The 21,188-nt window shown below is 40.0% G+C and overlaps 1 protein-coding gene and 1 pseudogene across 3 annotated transcripts in view; one reads left to right on the top strand and one right to left on the bottom strand.

Annotated features, from left to right (window-relative positions):
* Positions 1–4,983: 4,983 nt before the first annotated feature.
* Positions 4,984–21,188, bottom strand: part of Rbl1 (RB transcriptional corepressor like 1) — a 58,824-nt gene continuing 42,619 nt past the window's right edge. For 2 of the 3 annotated variants that reach the window (XM_076571066.1, XM_006984145.4), the window contains exons 18-22: positions 19,984–20,055; positions 18,907–18,985; positions 14,821–14,969; positions 11,176–11,340; positions 4,984–6,815 (exon numbers count right to left, since the gene is read on the bottom strand). In XM_076571066.1, coding sequence (XP_076427181.1) covers positions 6,645–6,815; positions 11,176–11,340; positions 14,821–14,969; positions 18,907–18,985; positions 19,984–20,055 — 636 coding nt within the window. In that variant the 3' untranslated portion in view covers positions 4,984–6,644. Of the gene's footprint in view, positions 6,816–11,175; positions 11,341–14,820; positions 14,970–16,962; positions 17,680–18,906; positions 18,986–19,983; positions 20,056–21,188 lie in introns of those variants that run through there. The other variant, XM_042276660.2, reaches the window with a different exon arrangement.
* On the top strand, positions 9,300–9,814 carry LOC102905183 (V-type proton ATPase subunit F pseudogene; annotated as a pseudogene).

The following is a 21,188-nucleotide window of genomic DNA, read 5'->3' on the forward strand; positions in this document are numbered from 1 at the left end:
ATCCACCTGGCTCTGCCTCCCAAGTGCTGGGATTAAAGGCGTGCGCCACCAACACCCGGCTCCATGGTAGTCTTTGAGGGACCCCCGAGATCTGGGCATAACACCTTCAACTTCACAGCTTCACTCAATGGCCTCCCTACTGGGTCTCCATTCAGGGACATCCCTGACACATGTCTCAGCAGCTTTCTTTAGGTTTGGAGGCAAATTCCATACCCCCTTTTTTCTATCCTTAACTCTTAAGTTGGAACCACGTGGCCAAAGCTGCCAAGTTGTGCTGCTTACTGGGGCTGGAACATGGCCCCCTCATTCAATTACATATTTCCAGACTTTCTGTCTTTCACTGCCTAAGCCTGGCTGTCCTGAAACTTGCTCTGTAGACTAGGCTGGCCTCAGACTCAGAGATCTGCCACGTTCTGCCCTCCCGGTGCTGGGGTTAAAGGCGTGCGCCACCACACCAGGCTCTAAACCTTTCTTTCATTTCTTCCCACAAGTTGGAAACTTAGCTGGGTGGGATCTTGTCCTGAGGTCACCACTCCCTTTATTCCATTTCTTAGTTCATTTATCTCCTTGAACACAGGACTTAGCTCTATTCCACTTCCTAATAAAGCAGGATTTTCTGAAGGGCTGTCCTACCTTATTTTGGTAAAGTTCAGCAGTCCTTTCTTTTGTGTCCTGCTTGTCCAGTTTGGACAGCATACTGTCAGTAGTCGAGATAAGGGCAGTTTCTTGCCCAGTGGCTAACTTTTGCCACAAAGAAAGTAAACTCCATATTGAGTTTCTTCTATGCCCATCATCTTCTCTGAAGTAGATTGGTGCTGCCAGAAGGAGACATGTCTCATAGTCATAAAAAAAGAACCTATGTTATTAAAACATCTTAAATGCCATATTCTGTAGATCTCTGAAGTGTTTGAAGATGATCTATCTAAAATATATGTTTGATCTTGAAAACATACCTAACATGACTACAAGTTTGATTGTAATGACGACCAACTTGCATTTCTTTATAACCTAATTAGTTGGTAATAACAACTTTCAAGGACTAACAATTTGCATTACATTGTTAAGTGAGATGTATAGGTATAATACCTTGAACAAGATTAGAAATGTATGTACAGAATGTTCTAACAAAAATAATCTCAACTTTGCATCAATATATGAAGATCCATATCAATGTAAGATATTTAAAATTGCTGGGTAGTGGTAGTGCACACCTTTAATCCCAGCACTGAGGAGGCAGAGCCAGGCGGATCTCTGTTCGAGGCCAGCCTGGTGAGATCCAGGACCGGCACCAAAACTATGCAGAGAAACACTGTCTCAAAAAAAAAAAAAAAAAAATTTAAAGCTAGTAGTTGCTTTTTAACAGTAGATTCAATAATCTACCTTTTCATCTTATCATATCTATATCCTTTTTTTCTTTTCAGAGTAGATTCACTAATCTACTCTTTTATCTATTATTTCTATCTCTTTTTTTCAGAGTAGACTCAATCTACCTCCTATCTATATCCTCTTTTTTCTTTTTCTTTTTTCTTTCAAACAAGAACTCCTTGTTTGGCTTTTTTTCCTGACCATTATCAATTAACAACTTGTAACCAACCATCCTAAACAATGACAATTATCCATAACCCATTGAAAGGCCAAAACCACCCACCCCACTTCTTGGGAATGTGGGTGTCATGTTCTTAAAATTACTTCCTGCTGTCTGGGGGCAAAGGCATCTTTAGGGAATCCTGAAAAGAAAATTTTTGGGTTAACTGTCAAGTCCTGGGAGAGGTAGCTGTATCATGTGTTGTCCAGTCTCTGCATAATGGGGAAATGCAGGACTTGTCTCAAGTCCTTGCTCGAGTAGTCTGTGAGGCTGTATCATCTCAGCTAGCCATCTCAAAATTGTCATGAGCAGTTTGTAGTCCAAAGCTGATCTTTAGGTGGTGTTTGTCATCTTAGTGGTATTATCATTATCCTGATGGAATCATCGTTGTGGGGCCCCATCATCATTTTGGAGACTTCAAAGTCACTGTTAGGCGTGGTCATGGTTCACTGCAGAAAACTGATAGAGACTCAAACCCGAAATCATGTACAGGGAGTTAGATGAAGCTTTTTTTCTAGTACTCTATATGACCATTAATATCATGACCAAAGTTTAATATATATATATATATATATATATATATATATATATATATATATATATTAATCTTATAAATTTTGATATAAAATTCATACCATAAGAAAAGTTTTAAAGAGTCAAAATAAAACCAAAGGGTCATAAGATTAGTAACAATAGAGTAGTCCCATAAATTTTGGTAATATCAGGTGGCTCTTCTGACATGATACAGAGATTTTGCATTTTCCTTTAACAGGCATGCTTGGGTTTAGAGGAGAGAGCCACACTCCAACTCCAAAGCCAGCTTTAATTTTTAATTAAACTGGGACTACATAAAGACCATTTGTGTTATGTGTCTGTAGAAAACAGCAGAAACAAACATTAAGGAAGACTTAATGAAATTTTTTTATCCTGTTAGACATGTGATATACCAATAGGCCAATTTACTTTTACTTGGGACATTTCTTCTGGATGATTTGTCCTTTTTCTTCAGAGATCTCATTTGTCCAGTGTTATTCAGATTCCTTAGCCTTCTTCTCTTGAAAGATTAAAAACAAAACCCTTACCCAATCCTAACTTTGGAAAAGTTCCCAATCTAATCTTTATCAGTTTTGATTTACAGTTTCTCCTGATTTTTTTTTCTTTCTTCTATAGTTGTTCTATCATCCAGAACAGTATGGTTTCTTACAATAAGCATTAGGTTCTTTAATTGCTCTGAGGAGTTTCCTCCATGATGACAAGAAACAACTGAACTGAATTTGACATGGGGGTCTGCAAGAGGTCCCTCAGGGCATTTCCCAATGGCAAAGGCAAGGAATTACCTTGTCTGTCCCTTGTTGATCTACATTCATTAGTCCAATGTCTGCCTTTGCTACACTTTCTGAATAATCCAGAAGAGAGGGGCATTCTTTTTGGATTATTCCTTGAAAAAAAACCACACTTCTAGGAATGCCCTGTTTATAGCCCCTTTTTAGGTGACCTTATTTACCGCAATTGAAACATTTGACATTCTGATTTTTCTTCAAACCTCTGGAAATCACCTCTCCTATCCAAGCATCATCATAGTCATGAGATTCAATACTGATTGTATCTTGAATCCATTCCTCCAAGGGTGCTGATCTTGCCTTTAACGGCCTAATTGCCCTTTTGCATTGTGCATTAGCATTTTTGAAAGCCAGAGATTCAATTATTATTTGTCTACCTTCTGAATTTGGTATCATTTTATTTACTGCTGAAGTCAATCTGAAGAAATCAATAAAGGTTTCTTTTGGGCCCTGTATAACTTTAGTAAATAAACCAGTTTTCTTTCCTGCTTGTTCAGGTCTGTCCCAAGCATTCAGGGATACTGTGTGGCATAAAGTCAGAGTGTGGTCATCATATAAAGATTGTCTTTGTACATCAGCATAACTGTCCTCCCCAAGAAGTTGATCTTGGGAAATTTCAATACCTCTAGCCCTGCTTTGTTATTCAATGGTCTTAGCCTCATCCTTCCACTAGGTACTCCATTGTAATTGGGGAACAGCCTCTAAGACTGCTATAACCATCTCTCTCCAGTCTTAAGGGATAATTGTATTACAAGTTGACCACAAGTTTAACATGTGCTTCACAAAAGGTGAGTGCATGCCATGAGACTATCGCTTCTTTGAATCTCTTCAAATCTAACATTTGCACAGGAGTTCATTCAGCTCATAATGCATTCTGGGGGATATCTATTATTCGGCCAGCAGGATCTTCAGCGGAGACCCTAGAAGGGGGAATGGCGAATGAAAGGGACAAGAGACACAAAGAATTGAAGCAAGACAGTATTCTGATCAAGCTGCAAAATTTTACTTTTCTCAGGTGGGTTTTATAGTAAGCAGACCAGGAAACTTTCTTTGGGAAAAGATCTGTTGAGTTGCCAAGTAACCCAACCAAGCAACCTAACCACAAAACATTGTTACTAATGGTCACTGTAGCAGAAGGATAAGGAAATGTTGTTATTTTCTAATAACTCAGGACTTGTCCAGGCATGACAAAAGTTTCTGGTTAGTGGCTCAATACTGGACAACAGAAACTTAACTCAGGCAGGCAATGTGGCACGGCTCTTACAATTGTGCTCGGCACTGATCTTCAGGCAAATTTTGTTAGTTCAAAATATCACCACAAGGCAACTTATTTTTCTTCCTGCTTTATTGATTCTTTGTGGATTTCATATCATGCATCCCATGCCATTCATCTCGCCTCCACCTACCACATCTGTCCTCTGCCCTTGCAACTTCCACTGAAAAATTTAAAAGAAAAACCAAAACAAAGCAAACAAAACAAAGAAAAACAAAAAAAATCCAAAAAAATTTATAAAAAAAAATGTTTAACTGGGGTTATGGTTCCAGAGGGTAAGAGTCTATGATGTCTAATAGAGTGAAGGCATGAGAGTGGGAACAGCTGAGGCCTATATCTCAAACCATAAGCAAGAAGCAGACAGCAGACTGCGAATGCCATGAATCTTTTGAAGCCTCAAAGCCCTCCCCAGGTGACATATCTCTTCCAACAAGGCCACACCCCCTAATCCTTCCTAAAGGGTTCCACCAACTAGAGACCAACTATTGAGGCACATGAGCCTGTGGGAGGCATCTCATTCAAAGGATCACCATGTATGTGTGTGTATACACACATGCATATAGGTGCCCTTCGAGGCTAGAAGATGGTATTGGGTCCCTTGGAACTGGAGTTATAGGCTGTTATAAGTTGCCCAGTGTGGGTGCTGGGAACCAAACTCTGGTATTTTGCAAGAGCAGCCAGTGCTCCTGACAGCTGAGACATCTCTCCAACTCCAATACATGAATTTTAGATGGCTGCGCATCAACCTCTAGTAATATAGTAAAAAGTACAATAGTTCAGTAAAATTTTTAAAATTTTAATTTTTATTACTGTTTTATGTACATTAATACAAAGTCCTGAAAATTGGTAAAAACATGTCAAGTTTTTTAACATAGTCATTGAATAAATTCACATTTATATTTTGTACATTAATAATGGAAGTGATACAGTAGTTATAGCTACATAGAAATATGTACAAGGATTCAAGACAGACTATTATTTGGCTTATTACAACATGTGTAGATACTACACAAAATACAAGAATACAATTTTCAGCAAAATAAAACATAACCCAAATCTCTTTTTAAAATTTAAAAATAAAATTTAGGTTACCATTCATTAATTGGCAGTCAAATCTTGGACCAATTCAAATTAGCTAGTTTTGGATAAGTTACACTATGCTGAGCTAGACTGCCAGGTCAACACTGTATATTTTAAAAAATAAGTTTGCAGCTAAAATATTTATAGAGATACATCATCTAGATATTAATTATGAACGGCTTATTCACATTGTTTCAGATTCTAGAAACACACAAGAAGAGGTGAACACTAAAGACCTGATTCTTTAGAAGGCTATACCTCTAGTGTGGAAAGACCTTCAAGGGGATCCAGGAGTTAAACCCCAGTGGAAAACTCACGAGAAACCATAATTATTGGGACAAAGAGTGATACAAGACAGAAAGAAAAAGTGACTCTTGATCTGGAACATTCCAACTCTAAGGCATGAAGTAATTTGAATGTAAAAGCTTCAAATATTTCCAGGAATGAAAGCTGTCTTTTTGAGTCAGGCTCTTGCTATGTAGCCCAAGTCACTGGGGAACTTGTTACGTAGCCAGGCTGGCCTGACATTCCCAGCAATACTCCTGTGTTGCTGGAATTATAGACATGTCCCACTGTGCCCAACAAGAATGGATGATCTTATCATAATGCTACATTACTAATGAAATTTAATTTCTCATTTATCTGAATTTTATTCTACTAGATTAAGAAACAATTTATTTTGAAAACTACATAACTGAATACAATCACATATAATAATTAAGGTAATATCATGAAAATCAAAACTATATGGTAGTTTTAAAAATGGAGCAAATGTCCCTTTCATTGGGTTGTAACATGAGGCTAAGAGGGCCCAGGACTAGAAAGCAAGGAGTGGGACAGTGCAGGGCTCAGGGACAGAGCTGCTTGTACTTACTAGAGGAAGAAGACAAGGGCACAGGCAGCCTAGCATGGCGGTGACACCTGATGTGCAGTCACTACAGCGGACCCAAGGCAGGCTGGTGCATCACCAAATCCACATATTGTGGAAGCTAACCTGACTTTCAACAGGAGCAGACAGTACAAGCAACTCAAAGAAGACTCACTGACCTCATATTAAAAAGTACAGGAGACATTTGATCATTCTGAAAAGACAGCTAAAAAATAGTTTCTCCTTAATTCATCCTAAAAAGTAACCCAAAGAACAAATATTTTTAAAAAATAATAATATTTATAAAGGCACTTAAAATATTTTTTCTAATCTAACTGAAAATACATGTCTGTCAGATACATTTTGAATACAAGTTTTTAAAAAGCAACTTACTTTTGGTGCAAGTTTTATATAACCCAGTGACAAAAGTGTGAAGGATGGAGCCCCAACTTTCTCCAGAACACCACCAAAGTGCTTTGATCAGAAAAAGGAGTGCCGTTAGTGATTTGCTCTTTCACTGACAACGTCTTGTAGGCGTTTAAGTAAAACATCATCGTTCTCTTGGCAGAGACGTTTGGCAGGTGATTCTGCATCTCCACTGATGGCTATTACGCGTTTCTTGGTTTTCTGCTCACCTTGTCTTATCATGTTGTTGATATCTTTTAAACTCTACAAAGACAGGAAAAAAGAGAAACTGTAAGTAATGAACTAAGCTAACGGCCTTTCTCCTTTCTATTCTGCCCTAATCAAACACTGGTGTAAAGATTATCTTTTGAATCTAAATCAACCTAAAGAGGTGTTTCTTGAGTGGTTTTAAAACAAGATGTACCTTTTAACAGTAGTTCTCAAAATGTAACCTGCAGACAGAAGTAGCAGAGGCACTGAGCAGCTGATGTTAGAAATGCAAATTCACAAGCCTTATCATCCACTTTCTGAATCAGATGTTTTGAGACTGGCCTAGCAGTCCATGTTGCATTCATTTGTGTGTGTGTGTGTGTGTGTGTGTGTGTGTGTGTGTGTATTGTGTGTACAGGGCACATTATTGCCATGGCATGTGCACAGAGGTCAGAGAACAACTTTGGGGAGTTGGTTCTTCCCTACCAGTGTGGGTTTCTGAGACAGAATTCAGACATTAGGACTGTGCAGCTTTCCCTCACTGCACTTGCTGACCAGCTGCATCCTAAGTTTATGTCTGTTTTTAAATCTCATTATTATTTATTTATTTAATGTATATGAATTTTTTGTCTGCATATATGCATGGATACCATGTGCACTCCTGGTGCCCACAGAGGCCAGAAGAGAGGTCAGATCCCCCAAGACTGGCATTAGAAATGGTTGTGAGCCACCATGTGGGTGCTGGAAATTGAACCTAGGTCCTCTGAAAGAGCAGAGTAACATATACATATATACACATAATAATAATAATAATAATAATAATAGTAATTAGCATTGTCTATTATATATAAGATACAATGCAGTATAATATAAATACAGTATATGTACTATATAATATAGTATATGGTATGTATACTATATACTATATAGTAATTATATATTTATATAAATATAAAATACACATACTATATATATATATATATATTTAAATTTTTTGTGTGTTTGTCTCTGTTGTTGGTGCGGTAGGTACATGTCACAGCACACAGGTGGACATCAAAGGACAATCTGCAGGAGTCATCTCTTTTTCTTTCACATAGGTCCCAGGATGTAACTCAGGTGATTAGGCTCGGTGGGAAGGGCATTAACCTTCTGAGCCAACATATTGGTTTTTTCTTTTCTCTGACACAGGGTCTCATTATATAGCCCAGGCTGGCCTTGAACTACTAGAAGTCTGTCTGCCTCTGACTGATGCACCACTATGCTTGGCTTAATATGGTAATGCTTTAAAACTCAGATGTGCTTACTGGTTGTCTGTGAATCTTGATAATGTAAAGACTCAGATTTAGCTGGTGTGGGGGGGTCTGTGAGTCATCCTAGGTGATACTGATGTCATAGGTACACGAGAAGTGGTTCCTGAGGGGTTGGAGAGATGGCTCAGAGGTTAAGAGCACTGATTGCTCTTCCAGAGGTCCTGAGTTCAACTCCCAGCAACCACATGGTGGCTTACAGCCATCCGTAATGAGATCTGGTGCCCTTTTCTGGCATGCAGGCAACATGCAGGCAGAACACTGTATACATAATAAATAAATAAATCTTAAAAAAAAAAAAAAAAGAAGTGGTTCCTGAAACTGCATCCCAGGTGTCTAGAGCCAATGTTATACCTGGACCTGCCTGCTAGCTCTCTGTGATTCCACAAGTCTGCAGGACAGTACTGGTGTTCACCAAGCTCCCTCGGTGATTCTGACTCTGGCTTTGGAATCACTGCCTTGGATTCCAGACAGTCTAATATCTTCTAAACACCATATGAGAAATAAATCATGGAGGAGGAAACACAAGTCTCATCTTGGTCAATTTTCTTTGACAAGTACAGTAAGTGTGGAGTTAAGGAGCTGTTATTGCACTGATACTCACAATTTGTCCAAATAATATTTATGGCTTTTGGAAACTTAAGATGCTGCTGTGCAGTCTCAGAAATACTGAAAAAGCTTATGTCTGGCATGCCTCCATCCGTGCACAGGGTGAAGATGGAGCTCGCCTCTCCATAAAGGTAGACACAAGAGGAGGCCCTCTTTTCTAACTTCTCACTAACCTAGCTGTCATCCACCTAATGCACTGAACTGTCAAAGCCCTTCTTTAAAATTACATTCTCATATAAGCATGGGATTATAATCCTCAGAAGTTTGAGGGCAGCTTGTACAATCTATTGAGACATTTCTCAAAACAAAGTGAAACAAAAACACCAAACGGGCCAGAGAGAGAGATGGCTCAGTGGTTAACAGCACTAGGTGCTCTTCCAGAGGCCCAGGTTTAATTCCCAGCATCCACATGGCAGCTCACAATTGTCCAAAACTCCAGTTCCAAGAGATCCAATGCTATCTTCTAGCCTCCAAGAGCACCATGCACATAAGTGATGCATAGATATACATGCAGTCAAAACACTAACATAAAATAATAAAGTAAAAATTAACAAACAAAAAACATCTTTAAAAAAAAAAAGGTGGTGGGGAGCATCTCAGGTGTTTGGGGAACAGTCTGCTCGGCTGTTGGAATGGCGGGCAGGGGTAAACTAGTCGCAGTGATTGGAGACAAGGACACGATGACGGGTTTCCTGCTGGGCAGCATAGGGGAGCTGAACAAGAACCGCCACCCTAATTTCCTGGTAGTGGAGAAGGATACCACCATCAATGAGATCAAAGACACCTTAGGCCGTTTCTAAACAGGGATGACATTGGCATCATTCTCATCAACCAATACATCGCAGAGATGGTCCGGCATGCTCTTGATGCCCACCAGCGGTCCATTCCAGCTGTCTTGGAGATCCCATCGAAGGAGCATCCCTATGATGCAGCCAAAGACGCCATCCTACGCAGGGCCAAGGGCATGTTCACTGCTGAAGACCTGCGCTAGGTCTCAGCCCTCAACCCCGCTCTCACTACCCGGCCTCTCCCAGTTTGCCAGTTTCCAGCCCCTCCCTTTTTTCTTCACTGAGGGGCTCCTACGCTGTGGGGGTTCTGCTGTTGAGGTCCATGCTGGTTAGGGAAAGAGAGCCCCACCATCCTCTCTCTCCACAGTCCTTGTGCTGTTAAACATGTCATTGTTGATATTAAAGGAATATTCTCTCCAGGAAAAAAAAAAAAGGTGGTGGTAGTGGACACCTTTAATCCCAGCATCTGGGAGGCAGAGGCAGGCAGATCTGAGTTCAAGGCCAGTCTAGTTTATAGAGTGAGTTCCAGGGCTACACATAGAGGAAACCTTGTTTCGAAAAACAAAACAAAAACAGACATCCTAACTTTCCCTGAAAAGCTACATGGGCAGCAATGGATTAAGTTGTAGCAACTAGCAGGGCAGTGGTGGTGCACACCTTTAATCCCAGCACTCAGAAAGTAGAGGCAGGTGGATGTCTGTGAGTTTCAGGCCAGCCTGGTCTACAGGGCAAGTTCCAGGACAGGCAGGGCTACACAGAGAAACCCTGTCTTAAAATGTCAACAAACAAACAATAACAAACAAGAAAACAAAATAACTGTATCAATTGAATGTAATGCTCTCTTTTCCATTTCTTCTCTTTTTGTGGTAGTAGGATCAAACTCAGGGACTAGTTAATGCTTGGAACATCTGTAGAACTAAACATACTGCTTTTTTTGGGAAGACTATGTAGTCTAGGCTATGTAGTCTAGGCTAGACGTGAATCACAATCTTCCTGCCTCAGCATTGTTAGAATGCAGATCAGATTGCTGCTCAGGCTATACAATATCTGCATCAGGCCCTCCCGACCTACACATATTGACAGGCACCCTATTGATAGCATTCTCTGTGAATCTCCAGCAACAGGCTTAAAGGTGCCTGAGATTTTTTTCTTGAGATGTTGAATGTGCAGGCTTGGAGGATACATCAAAGGGGTATTGCCATGTATCCTGCTCCCCACCCACTCCCCTGCCCTATGCTAGAGAAGCAGGGAGCCTGGCTCTCTCGAGTCCTTTAAGAAGCCCCACTCCGGCCTGAACTCTCCTTAGAATTCTCACACACTGTTTTATTGGCCCATGTTGTTAACAACCTTTCAAATAAACTCCTTCCCTCTAACAACAGGTCTAAGCATCCCTCTTTAGCCCCACTTCTGAGACTTCAAGCAACTCAAGAACTGAGTGGAATTACAGGTATGAACCACCATGCCTAGCTTTGTAGCAGTGTTTCTGGTCAAACAAAGCATGCCACAATTAATAGCTTATATTTTATTAGTGGTAATTTTGTAACAAAAAGATTAGTGAATGCTGCCTGATAAACTGAAGTCTAGTTTTAAGAGGTAAAGTTACTTGAAATCAAACCTTTTCATAGTTATTTGAAAATTCTAACTTGAAAATCCAACATTGAACAAGTATGTATATGAGGTGTTCTAAAGCAAAGACCGTATGCACCTTACCTTAGAAGGGCTGCCATTGAACTTGTACAACAGAGCACTCTTAGGGGTAAGGCCTGATCCATTTTTGTGTGGTGAAACATAAATGGAATGCTGCTGGGAAATGCGTCGTGGGGAGCCTGGCTGCTGCTTAATATGTGGAAAAGGCGAGAGGGGTGGAGCATCCATCTAAAATAACCCAGAAATTGTATTTTAAGACAAAAGGAAAAAACATATTTTTGTCCTTATGGCAATTATTTGTTAAAAGATATTTATATTTTAAGAACTTATTTAAGGCTGAAAAAGACAAAAAAAAATTATTACTCATTGTTTTCATCAATGATTAATAGGTAAGCTAAAACTTACCTTCTGGGATCACCCGAGAAATCCTGTAACTAGATTTGAAGATTCTGGGTAAGTTGGGCACATTGGCATGTTTGTAACGCCAGTACTCATGAGCTGAGACTAGCCTGGGCTGTCTTTCCAAAACAACAACAAAACAAAAAACTGGGACAAATAACTAGGAATGGTAAGCTGAGAACATGTGGAATCCTGTGTTCATACTATGAAGGTAAGAACAGGGTTTGGGCCTCGTTCAATTCCAAGTATCATAATACAAACAAACCAGCCCTCTACCACCACAGAAAAAAAGACAAACCATAACCAAGTTTCATTGACTAATAAAGATGAACATAAAGAAAAGAAATTTCTAAGTGATGCCCAAGAAATCATAAGCAGGCTGAATGAAATGACAAATGCAATCCAGGATTTGAACACTGGGCTCCATGAAGAAAAACACTGAAGAAAGTTCCAGCTGAAATGAAGATGGAACTGAAAAACTCAATGTTCTAATTAGGAAGCTCAGAAAAATCTGACAAGTAGAATAGATCAAGTAGATGTTAGAATATCAGGTCTCAAAGACAAAGCAGAGGTTAGACCATGCAAGCAAAGAATATAAAAACATTTTTAAAAATGCAGGAAAAGGGCCGGGCCGGATCTCTGTGAGTTCGAAGTCAGCCTGGTCTACAGAGTGAGATCCAGGACAGGCACCAAATCACACAGAGAAACCCTGTCTCGAAAAACAAACAAACAAACAAACAAACAAACAAACAAACAAACAAACAAACAAACACAGGAAAGGTGTAACAGGGTTCCAGACCTGAGCATAACTGACGCCATGATGAAAGTACCATTCAGGCTGTAAAGCTTAGCACACAGACAGTACCATCTGCCGAAACTAAAACAAAGGCCAAATTTCTCAAAATCCAAAGTTCTGGGAAAGTCTCTAAATGTACCAATCTTGCTTTCTGGCTTCTGTAGTTCTGTTTCTGGTTAGTGTTCTTGTTAACTGACATATGTCAACACAGGACATGGTTTTGTGGTTAAAGCTCACCCTGGGAAAGGCTTGAGATCCCAAACACTCAGTGTAGTTGCTGGCCGGCTAGTAAAGACTTTCTATTGGCTTAAATGCACGTCCAAGCAGTCTTCTCTGGCGTATACCTCACAACAAAAGGATTTATGCAGGAACTATGGTAAACCATGAAAAAACCAAATCTTTGAATAGACACCAAGTTGAAGGAAGAGAATCTAGGGCAATGGCACAGACCAGATTTGAAGATAAGAAGACTTCCCCAAACTAAGAAAAGACACACCCATACAGATACAAGAAACACCCAGAAGCCCAAATAGACAAGACCAGAAACGAAACTCCCCAAGGCATATCATAGTTAAAACACAGAACAAAAAAATAAAAAAAAAAAAATAAAAATAAATAAATAAATAAATAAATAAATAAATAAATAAACAAAAGTATTGAAAGCTGAGAGAGAAAAAATACAAGTTACATATAAAAGAAAGCCCATCAGAATAATAGCTGATTTCTCAATGGAAACTTTGAAAGCCAGAAGAGGCTGGAGAAATGCACTCTAAAAAGCCTACAACCCAAATTACTGTACCCACCAAAACTATCTTCCATGACTGAAGAAGAAACCAAAAAGATTGATGTTATGGGGCTGGAGAGATGGCTCAGCAGTTAAGAGCACTGACTGATCTTCCAGAAGACCCAGGTTCAATTCCCAGCACCCACATGGCAGTTCACAGCTGTCTATAACTCCAAGATCTGACACCCTCACACAGACATACATGCAGGCAAAACACCAAAGCACACTAAATAAATAAATAAGTAAATAAATAAATGATTTATGTTCACCAAAACAACCCTAAGGTGAATACTGGAAGCAATACTTTGGACTACAAAGAGGAAGAAGCACAGCCAAGAGACTCTAGAAAGAAAACAAGGTTGTCATTAATAAAATACAAAGCATAACTAAGAATACAAACAGAAAAAACAAACAATAAAACAACTGCAATCAACACATAACTCTCAACAATAACTTAAGAACATTAAAGGACTAAATGGACTAAACTCTCCAATCAAAAGATTTAGACTAGTTGAATGCAATAAGAAACAAAATCCAGTCTGGGCGGTGGTTACACACATCTTTAATCCCAGCACTTGGGAGACAGAGGCAGGTAGATCTGAGTTGGAAGCCAGCCTGGTCTACATAGAGTTCCAGAACACAACAGCTAGAGCTACATAGTGAGTCCTAATCTCAAACAAACAAACACACACACACAAAAAGAAAGAAACAAAATCCTATTTCTGTTGTCTGCTAGTTATCCAATACAAAGTGATCAGTCCTGATCCATATATACAAATGCCACAGCAAATGGACTCAGGTTATATTTATATATTTATATGCGCGCACACACACACACACACACAGAACCTAGGCCCTTGCCCAGACCCCTGCCTTCGCTATTCCGAAGCCATGAGGCGCTGCAGCAAAGACCCTGCAGGATGTAGGCCCCTGGCACAGCAAAATGTGCCTTAGAGCTCCCGACCTTGGGCCTAGCCCTAGTTGCTAAAAAAAACCCCACCAGATGTCCCCACATGGTAAGGGGACAATTAAAAGTTACAACTAGCAGGCTCATGATAAAGATAAGATACAGTAGTAACCACAGCAACTGCCGTAAGAGATAACTTTCCTGCAGCTGCCACTGACCAATTAAGCCAAGGACAGGCACCTTCAACTTGGAGGTGCACCAATCCTGAGTCTGTTCCTATGTAGACCATAGACCCTCAGACCCCCCATAAATACCCTGCCCCATTGCTACTCAGGGTCCCTCTTGCTCCACTGCTGTGAGAGATGGATAGAGAGGCCAAAGTTAACTCACACTAAAAGACTCTTTGCTTTTGCATCAGATTTGGTCTCTTGATGGTGTTTGGGGGTCCGGACTCTGGGCATAACAATATATGTGTTATAATAACAAAGAAAAAGAGGCCATCAATTTGAGAGGGAGTGTGGGGGAGGGGAATGACTTTGAAGGAACTGAAAGTATAAGGGGGAAATTACATAAATATATTTAAATTAAAAATTTAAAATCTTTTGAAGAAAGTAGCAAGACTTAAAACATACTATATGGGGGCTGGAGAGATGGCTCAGCAGTTAAGAGCACACTACTCTTCCAGAGGACCTGGGTTCAATTCCCAGCACCTACATGGCAGCTTACACCTGTCTGTAACTCCAAGGTCTGACAAGTTCACAGATGTACATGCAGGCGAAACACCAATGCAAATAAAATAAATTATTTAAAAAAAAAACTTACTATATGGTCCTGATTGGACAAGTCATACTTCAATGCAAATGACTTCACTCTTCCTACATAGATTGTATTGTAGAATTTGATAAGATCACCCCTTTCCTCTTTCACTGGTTCACTGCAACAGTTGGGCGTCTTTGTGGCATCTTCTATGTCTGTTAAGAAGAATTCTTCATTGTGATAGGTATTCTTCAATATTACGTTAGTGACTTGGATTACATTCCTTCTAACAAAATTAAAAGAAAATACAAATCCTTATAAAAAGCAATTAATATTTTTAGAAAAATCTTTCTGTGCTCTTTACAAATCAAACCGGGAGTGTAGTGGCCCATGCCTGTAATCCCAGCAATTGGAGGGCTGAGATAGGGGGAATCAAGAGTCCAAGCCACCCTGAGATATACTATGAGACTTTGTTAAAACAAATAATCCAATCAGAATCTAGAAAAATGGAATTGTGTTGACTGAATGTGGTGCTCTTCTCTCTAGTGACTGTTGAGAAAACACATTTCACAAGGGCAGTTTTTGAGCTCACTGTCACCTCTGGCCTTTATAAAAGGGGAACCAGCTCTGATTAGGTCTTCAGCAACTCTACCAATGGGTGGCAGTGAAAAACCCCGAACTTGGGAGTACAGGAAGGCCTGCAGATGCTCATACTGGTTGTCTGAAGAAGGTGGAATGACTCTAAAAGGCAAGGCATATATTCATAGGTTAAGAAAGCAGCAAAATGAGCCAGATATGATGGCACACACCTCTGACGGCAGCACATAGAGTTCTAGGCCAGCTAAGGCTGCGTAGTGAGACCATGGCTCAAAAAATAAAAGATAAACTGTTTGGCTGGGTGGTGGTGGTGCACACCTTTAATCCCAGCACTGGGGAGGCAGAGGTAGGGGGATCTCTGTGAGTTCGAGGCCAGCCTGGGCTATAGAGTGAGTTCTAGGGAAAGCTCCAAAGCTACCCAGAGACACCCTGTCTCGAAAAACAAAACAAAACAAACAAAAGAAAAAAGAATTGTGTTTATCTTTCTGCAAACGCAAGGGAAGTAAGTAGTAGAGTTTGTTGTTTGTTGAGACAGTCTTATCTGTAGTAGAAGGTAACCTCAAACTTGCAGCCATCTTCCTGCCCCAGCCTCCAGAGTGTTGGTAATTAGGCATGAGCCACCCAATTGGCCAGTACATTCTAGAACTCTTGTTTTCTCTTGTAAACAGGAACTCTCAAGTTTGCCTACGGTGCTTTCCTATTTGTTGGTGTCACTCAGGAATAGATTGTGACTTCAGGCAGAGCTTTTATCTACTCACTGCTTAGGGAAAAGTATATAAACTTCAGCTTACTTGTATTAAGAGTGACCTGTTGTCATCCCTCCCCCCTTCATAGTTCAGGGCTATGTAACCCCTGGAAAACTCCAAAAGGGTCTCAGACCCAGTTTGGATGTCATCTCCCACAGCAAAGTGCTGGGAATTAAAGTCAGGGCCTGCACATTCTGGCAAGGTGCTCTTCTGACCTCCATGGGCACCTGTATACATATATAAATTTCAAAAAAAAAAAATTTTAAAACCAAATAGACAAAGGCTAGAGAGATAGCTCAATGGTTAAAAGCATTTTTTGCTCTTGCAGAGGACCTGGGTTTAGTTCCCAGCACCCACATGGTGGCTCACAGTCGATCCAGTTCCAGGGAATCTGACTCTTTCTTCTGGCCTCCAAGGGTACTACATGTAAGTGGTGCACAGATGTGCAGCATCTATACATATTAAAAAAAATTAGAACCAAAACAAAACAAACCTCCCAAGATTACGGTTCTTAAAATAGAATACAATAAACAAACTGCTTATTTGGCTCAACCGTCGGAGAAGCTGCTTTTGCCATGTGGTACTCTGTACAAGTTCAGACTCTTGTAGAATCTCCCCCATCAACAAGAAGGCCTTGACCAGAAATGCTTCTTCAACCTGAGCTCTTCAACTTGCAGAAGTGAAATATTAAATTTCTGTTTTTTCTTAATTATACAGTCTCAGGTATCTTGTCATAGTAACAGAAAACAAACTCAGAAACTCGGTAATAGCTGTTGTAGGTCAATCTCATCACATGAATCAACTGTAATTATATAATGTTTTCATTAAATTATAAATTTCAGTTTTATAGAAAAAATATGAATACCTTAACATGGATCTTTGGTTTGAAATTTTTGTCAGGATTATAAGTGCAAGTGGAAAAGAAGAAGGCAAACCATCCCATAGTAATGAGTAGACACACAGTTCTATATCCCAAGATGACATACGAACACTGGAGGAAAGAATGTAAGGGGAAGTAGTACTATGTCTCATGGGGACTGTTTAGGACACGTGTTAAGGCGATCTACATCCAGCTTCTTAAGGGTCTGCTCAACAACTGCATCTGGTGCCTTTGTACAGTCATTAGTCTTCAGATTGAGAAGACTCAGGTTGTGATCCTTGCCGCTTAAAGATGAAGAAGGCAGTGGCCATCGAGATGACTGCTGGACAGTAAACAGCTACGTGAGTGCACTGCAAGAACATTTCACACTCTTGACCACTAAACCATCTCTCCAGTCCCTGTGCATGCTTTTTCAAAAGTAATTTTTGGGGTACAGCTGTAGCTCAGTTGATGGAGTGCTTGTCTAGCATACTCCGAGTCCTGGGTTCAGTTCTCAGCACCGCATAGATTGCATGGTTCCACAAACATTTAATCACAGTGCTCAGGAGATGGAAGAGTCAGAATTCTTGCACACAAGGAGATCAGCCTGGGCTAGAAATCTTGTCTCATAAAACAAAAGCAAACAAACTCCACAGAACAGGCAAAGAATCCAGGGGCCTTTGCTGTTCCACATGGTTTGTTCTTTTATGTATTCCACGCTGCCTAGGGAATAATATGTTTAAGTAAAAAGAAGTAAATATGGTCTCCAAATCCTGAAATCGTCAAATTCTGAAAGATTATCAAATGGTTTACATCTGATTCCCAGCTGGTGGCATCATTTTGGGAGGCAGTGGAAATTTTAGGAGATAGGACCTAGTTAAAGGAAGAAAGTCCCTGGAGGTGGGCCTTTACAGTTAATAGTCAGACTCCTTCCTGCTGTTCCCCACCATGCTGACTGCCTCCTGAGAGCCCAGAAATAATGAAGTCAGTTGGCCATGGAACAGTAACTCTGAGCCAACCCTGTCTTCTTTTCTTCTCCCCTTCTTTGACATGGTTTCTCTCAGGGGTGTTACTGCCACAAAAACTTAGCACAACAGGACTGCTGACCGTTCTTCAAAGTTTAATCCCAGTACACCTATCTCTGTTACTCTTCCTGCTGCTGGGATACAATACTCTGAAAGCACGTAGGAGAACAGCTTTGTTTTGGCACATGGTCAGGGTACAGCTCATCATGACAGGAAGTCGAGGCAGCAGTCACGTGCATCCCCAGTTGGATGCAGAGAATGATGGCTGTGCACACTCAGCGAACTTCCTCGTGTTAGGCAGTCTAGGACCCAAGCTCAGGGACGGGTGCTGCTGCTCTTCTTTGCCCATCGCAATCAACCTCCTTAGGACAATCCCCCAGAATCGTGTCTGGAGGCTTTCTAGATGACAATCAACACTAACCAAGCCAACACTAGAGTGATACAGAGCTGTGCAATTTAAAAATTGCCTTTAGGTCTGAGAGTGTAGTGCAGTGGTTAGAGTGCTTGCCTAGCATGATTAAGGCTTTCGGTTTAATCTCTAGCAATACAAGAAAAAAAAGCGGGGTGCAGGAAGTTGGAGAGATGGACCAGTTAAAAATGTACTACTATTGCAGAGGTCAGTTTGGTTCCCAGCATCCACATCAGACAAATTACAAATGCCTATAATGCCAGCTCTGGGAATCCAACACCCTCTTTTGGCCTCCACACCTACAGTCAGTTTCTTTCTCTCCTTCCCTCCCCTCCCCTCCCCTCCCCTCCCCTCCCCTCCCCCCCCCCCCACACAAATAAGCAAATCTTTAAAAACAGTGTGACTGTATTGCTCATTCCTCCTACATTATGAGTCCATGTTGCCTGAGATCTACCATATTGTGTATAATATAGTCAAAGATTTATTATGTACAGCACATTAAGTTGGGTAGCTTACCATCATCTGTCATTTCACAATCACCATTGTATGCCATAACTTCTCTTGGAATACTTTTCAAGAGAACACTCCTATACACCTACAAGCCAGAGGGAGAAGGATCACTCAGTCACAAACAGATACAAATTAAACAAAATCCAAATAATAGCAAAATAAAGTCAATTAAGAAATAATTCTCATATGGGCTTTCATCAAAATTTAAAATTGGCTGGGCAGTGGTAGTACACGCCTTTAATCCCAGCACTTGGGAGGTAGAGTCAGGCGGATCTCTGAGTCTGAGGCCAGCCTGGTCTATAGAGTGAGTTCCAGAAGAGCCAGGGCTATACAGAGAAACCCTGTCTCAGGAAGAAAAAAAAAAAAAGAGAGAGAGAGAAAAGAAAAGAAAGAGCCGGGCGGTGGTGGCGCATGCCTTTAATCCCAGCACTCGGGAGGCAGAGCCAAGCGGATCTCTGTAAGTTCGAGGCCAGCCTGGGCTACCAAGTGAGTTCCAGGACAGGCACAAAGCTACACAGAGAAACCCTGTCTCGAAAAACAAACAAAAAAAAAAAAAAAAAAGAAAGGAAGAAAGAAATGTTATTAGTAGTCAACTGTTACAATGCACACCTTTAATCCCAGTACTTGGGAGGCAAAGGCAGGCAGATCTTTGTGAATTTGAGTCCACCCTGATCCATATAGTTAGTTCCTGGTCAGCTAGGGCTAAAAGGTGAGACTGTCTCAAAAAAAAAAAAAAAAAAAAAAAAAAAAAAAAAAAAACCCCAAAAAACAAACAATAAAATATTATATGTATCTTTTGCTAGGTTTTCTAGTAAAACAATGTCTCTCCTCTTAAAATGAACAGAAGTTACTCCAGAATTTTTGAGAATATATTCATGATATGGATGAGTCGCCAAGAGACAGATTTCTGGCTTATATTTAATGAAACTATTTCTTGAGTTTACAGGCATCCACTAACCGGAATATCCAAACTACAGTAAAACTATCAAGCAACTACTTTTTATATGACTTGTCAGCAAAGAAATGGCACAAAAAAAAAAAAAAAAACTATTTTTGGACAGTAGGAAAAATAATGTAACTCACATGACTATTAGCTTGGGGCTGATTCCTATAACTTTTCATTATTTCTTGAAAAGTTCTTTCTTCTTTTGTTACCTAGGGAAAAGAAAAATTACATTTATCAACTGCTTTTGAAAGAAAAATGGCTCTGAACAAAAACTTCAATTACAGGTTGGTATTGAGAGCAGTCTTGCAGAAAGCCATTAACCGCAGGCCAATTCATGACGGAAAACCACATACAATTCTGATTTTTGTTACCTTTAAAGTTCAGTCTTTGTGGCCTGTGGGGACACAGTTAACAGTTTCATTAATCAAAAAGCACCAGAACTGGTAGGATAGAACTATACTGAAAAGGAATTTTACGAAAAGCAGTAGAAGAAAACACAGACCACGGAACTCCCTGCAGTCCATGGTTTTATTACTTTTAAGGACTTATTTAAAAGTAAATTAACCACCTAATATCGGACAGAAAATGTCTTGCAGTGACTCATAAAAGAACTGAGTAGTTATTATAGGATTAGATTTAGAATGTTTTAAGACAGTTTGTAGGAATTCTAATACTTAGAAGTCACAGTAGGCCTAAGGAAAGGAAACAGATTAGTGACCCAGAGGAATCCCTTCTGTAATCTGTTATCATAACATCAGCTTCAATTAATCCTTCCCTGATTGACTGTCCATTAGCACTGAACCCATTTTCTATAATGATGACTTAGAAGTGGAAAAGCCTCAATTCTGATAGATTTCTGGAAAAACACAAATGATTTTAGTTAAAAACATTTATTAACACTTTGTATAGAGATTTTTTAAAATTATTTTTATTTTAGTGTATGAGTGTTTGTCTGCATGAATGCCTATGTTCCAAATGCATGTCTGGGGGCCAAGGAAGCCAGAAGAGGATATCAGATCCCCTAGAACTAGAGTTACAGGAGGTAGTAAAAGCCACGTGGGTACTGGGAATTGAACCGAGGTCCTCTTGAAAAGCAACCAGTGCTTGTATCCACTGAGCCATCTCTCCAGCTCCTATATATCATTTTTAAAGAGATATTAGACAGGAAGGTCACAAGAGTCTGGAAACATACCCTCTGCCTCAAACGCTTAAAAATCAGGTCTTAAAATTATATACATTGGTTAAGATTGCTAGTTTGGCCAATATACTGTCAAAATAGAAGTTATAAATGATTTTTCTCATATGTCAAACTTTTAAAAAACAAGCAAGATAGCTTATTTTA

The sequence above is a fragment of the Peromyscus maniculatus genome, chromosome 4 (assembly GCF_049852395.1).
Source record: "Peromyscus maniculatus bairdii isolate BWxNUB_F1_BW_parent chromosome 4, HU_Pman_BW_mat_3.1, whole genome shotgun sequence".
NCBI classification, from domain to species: Eukaryota; Metazoa; Chordata; class Mammalia; order Rodentia; family Cricetidae; genus Peromyscus; species Peromyscus maniculatus.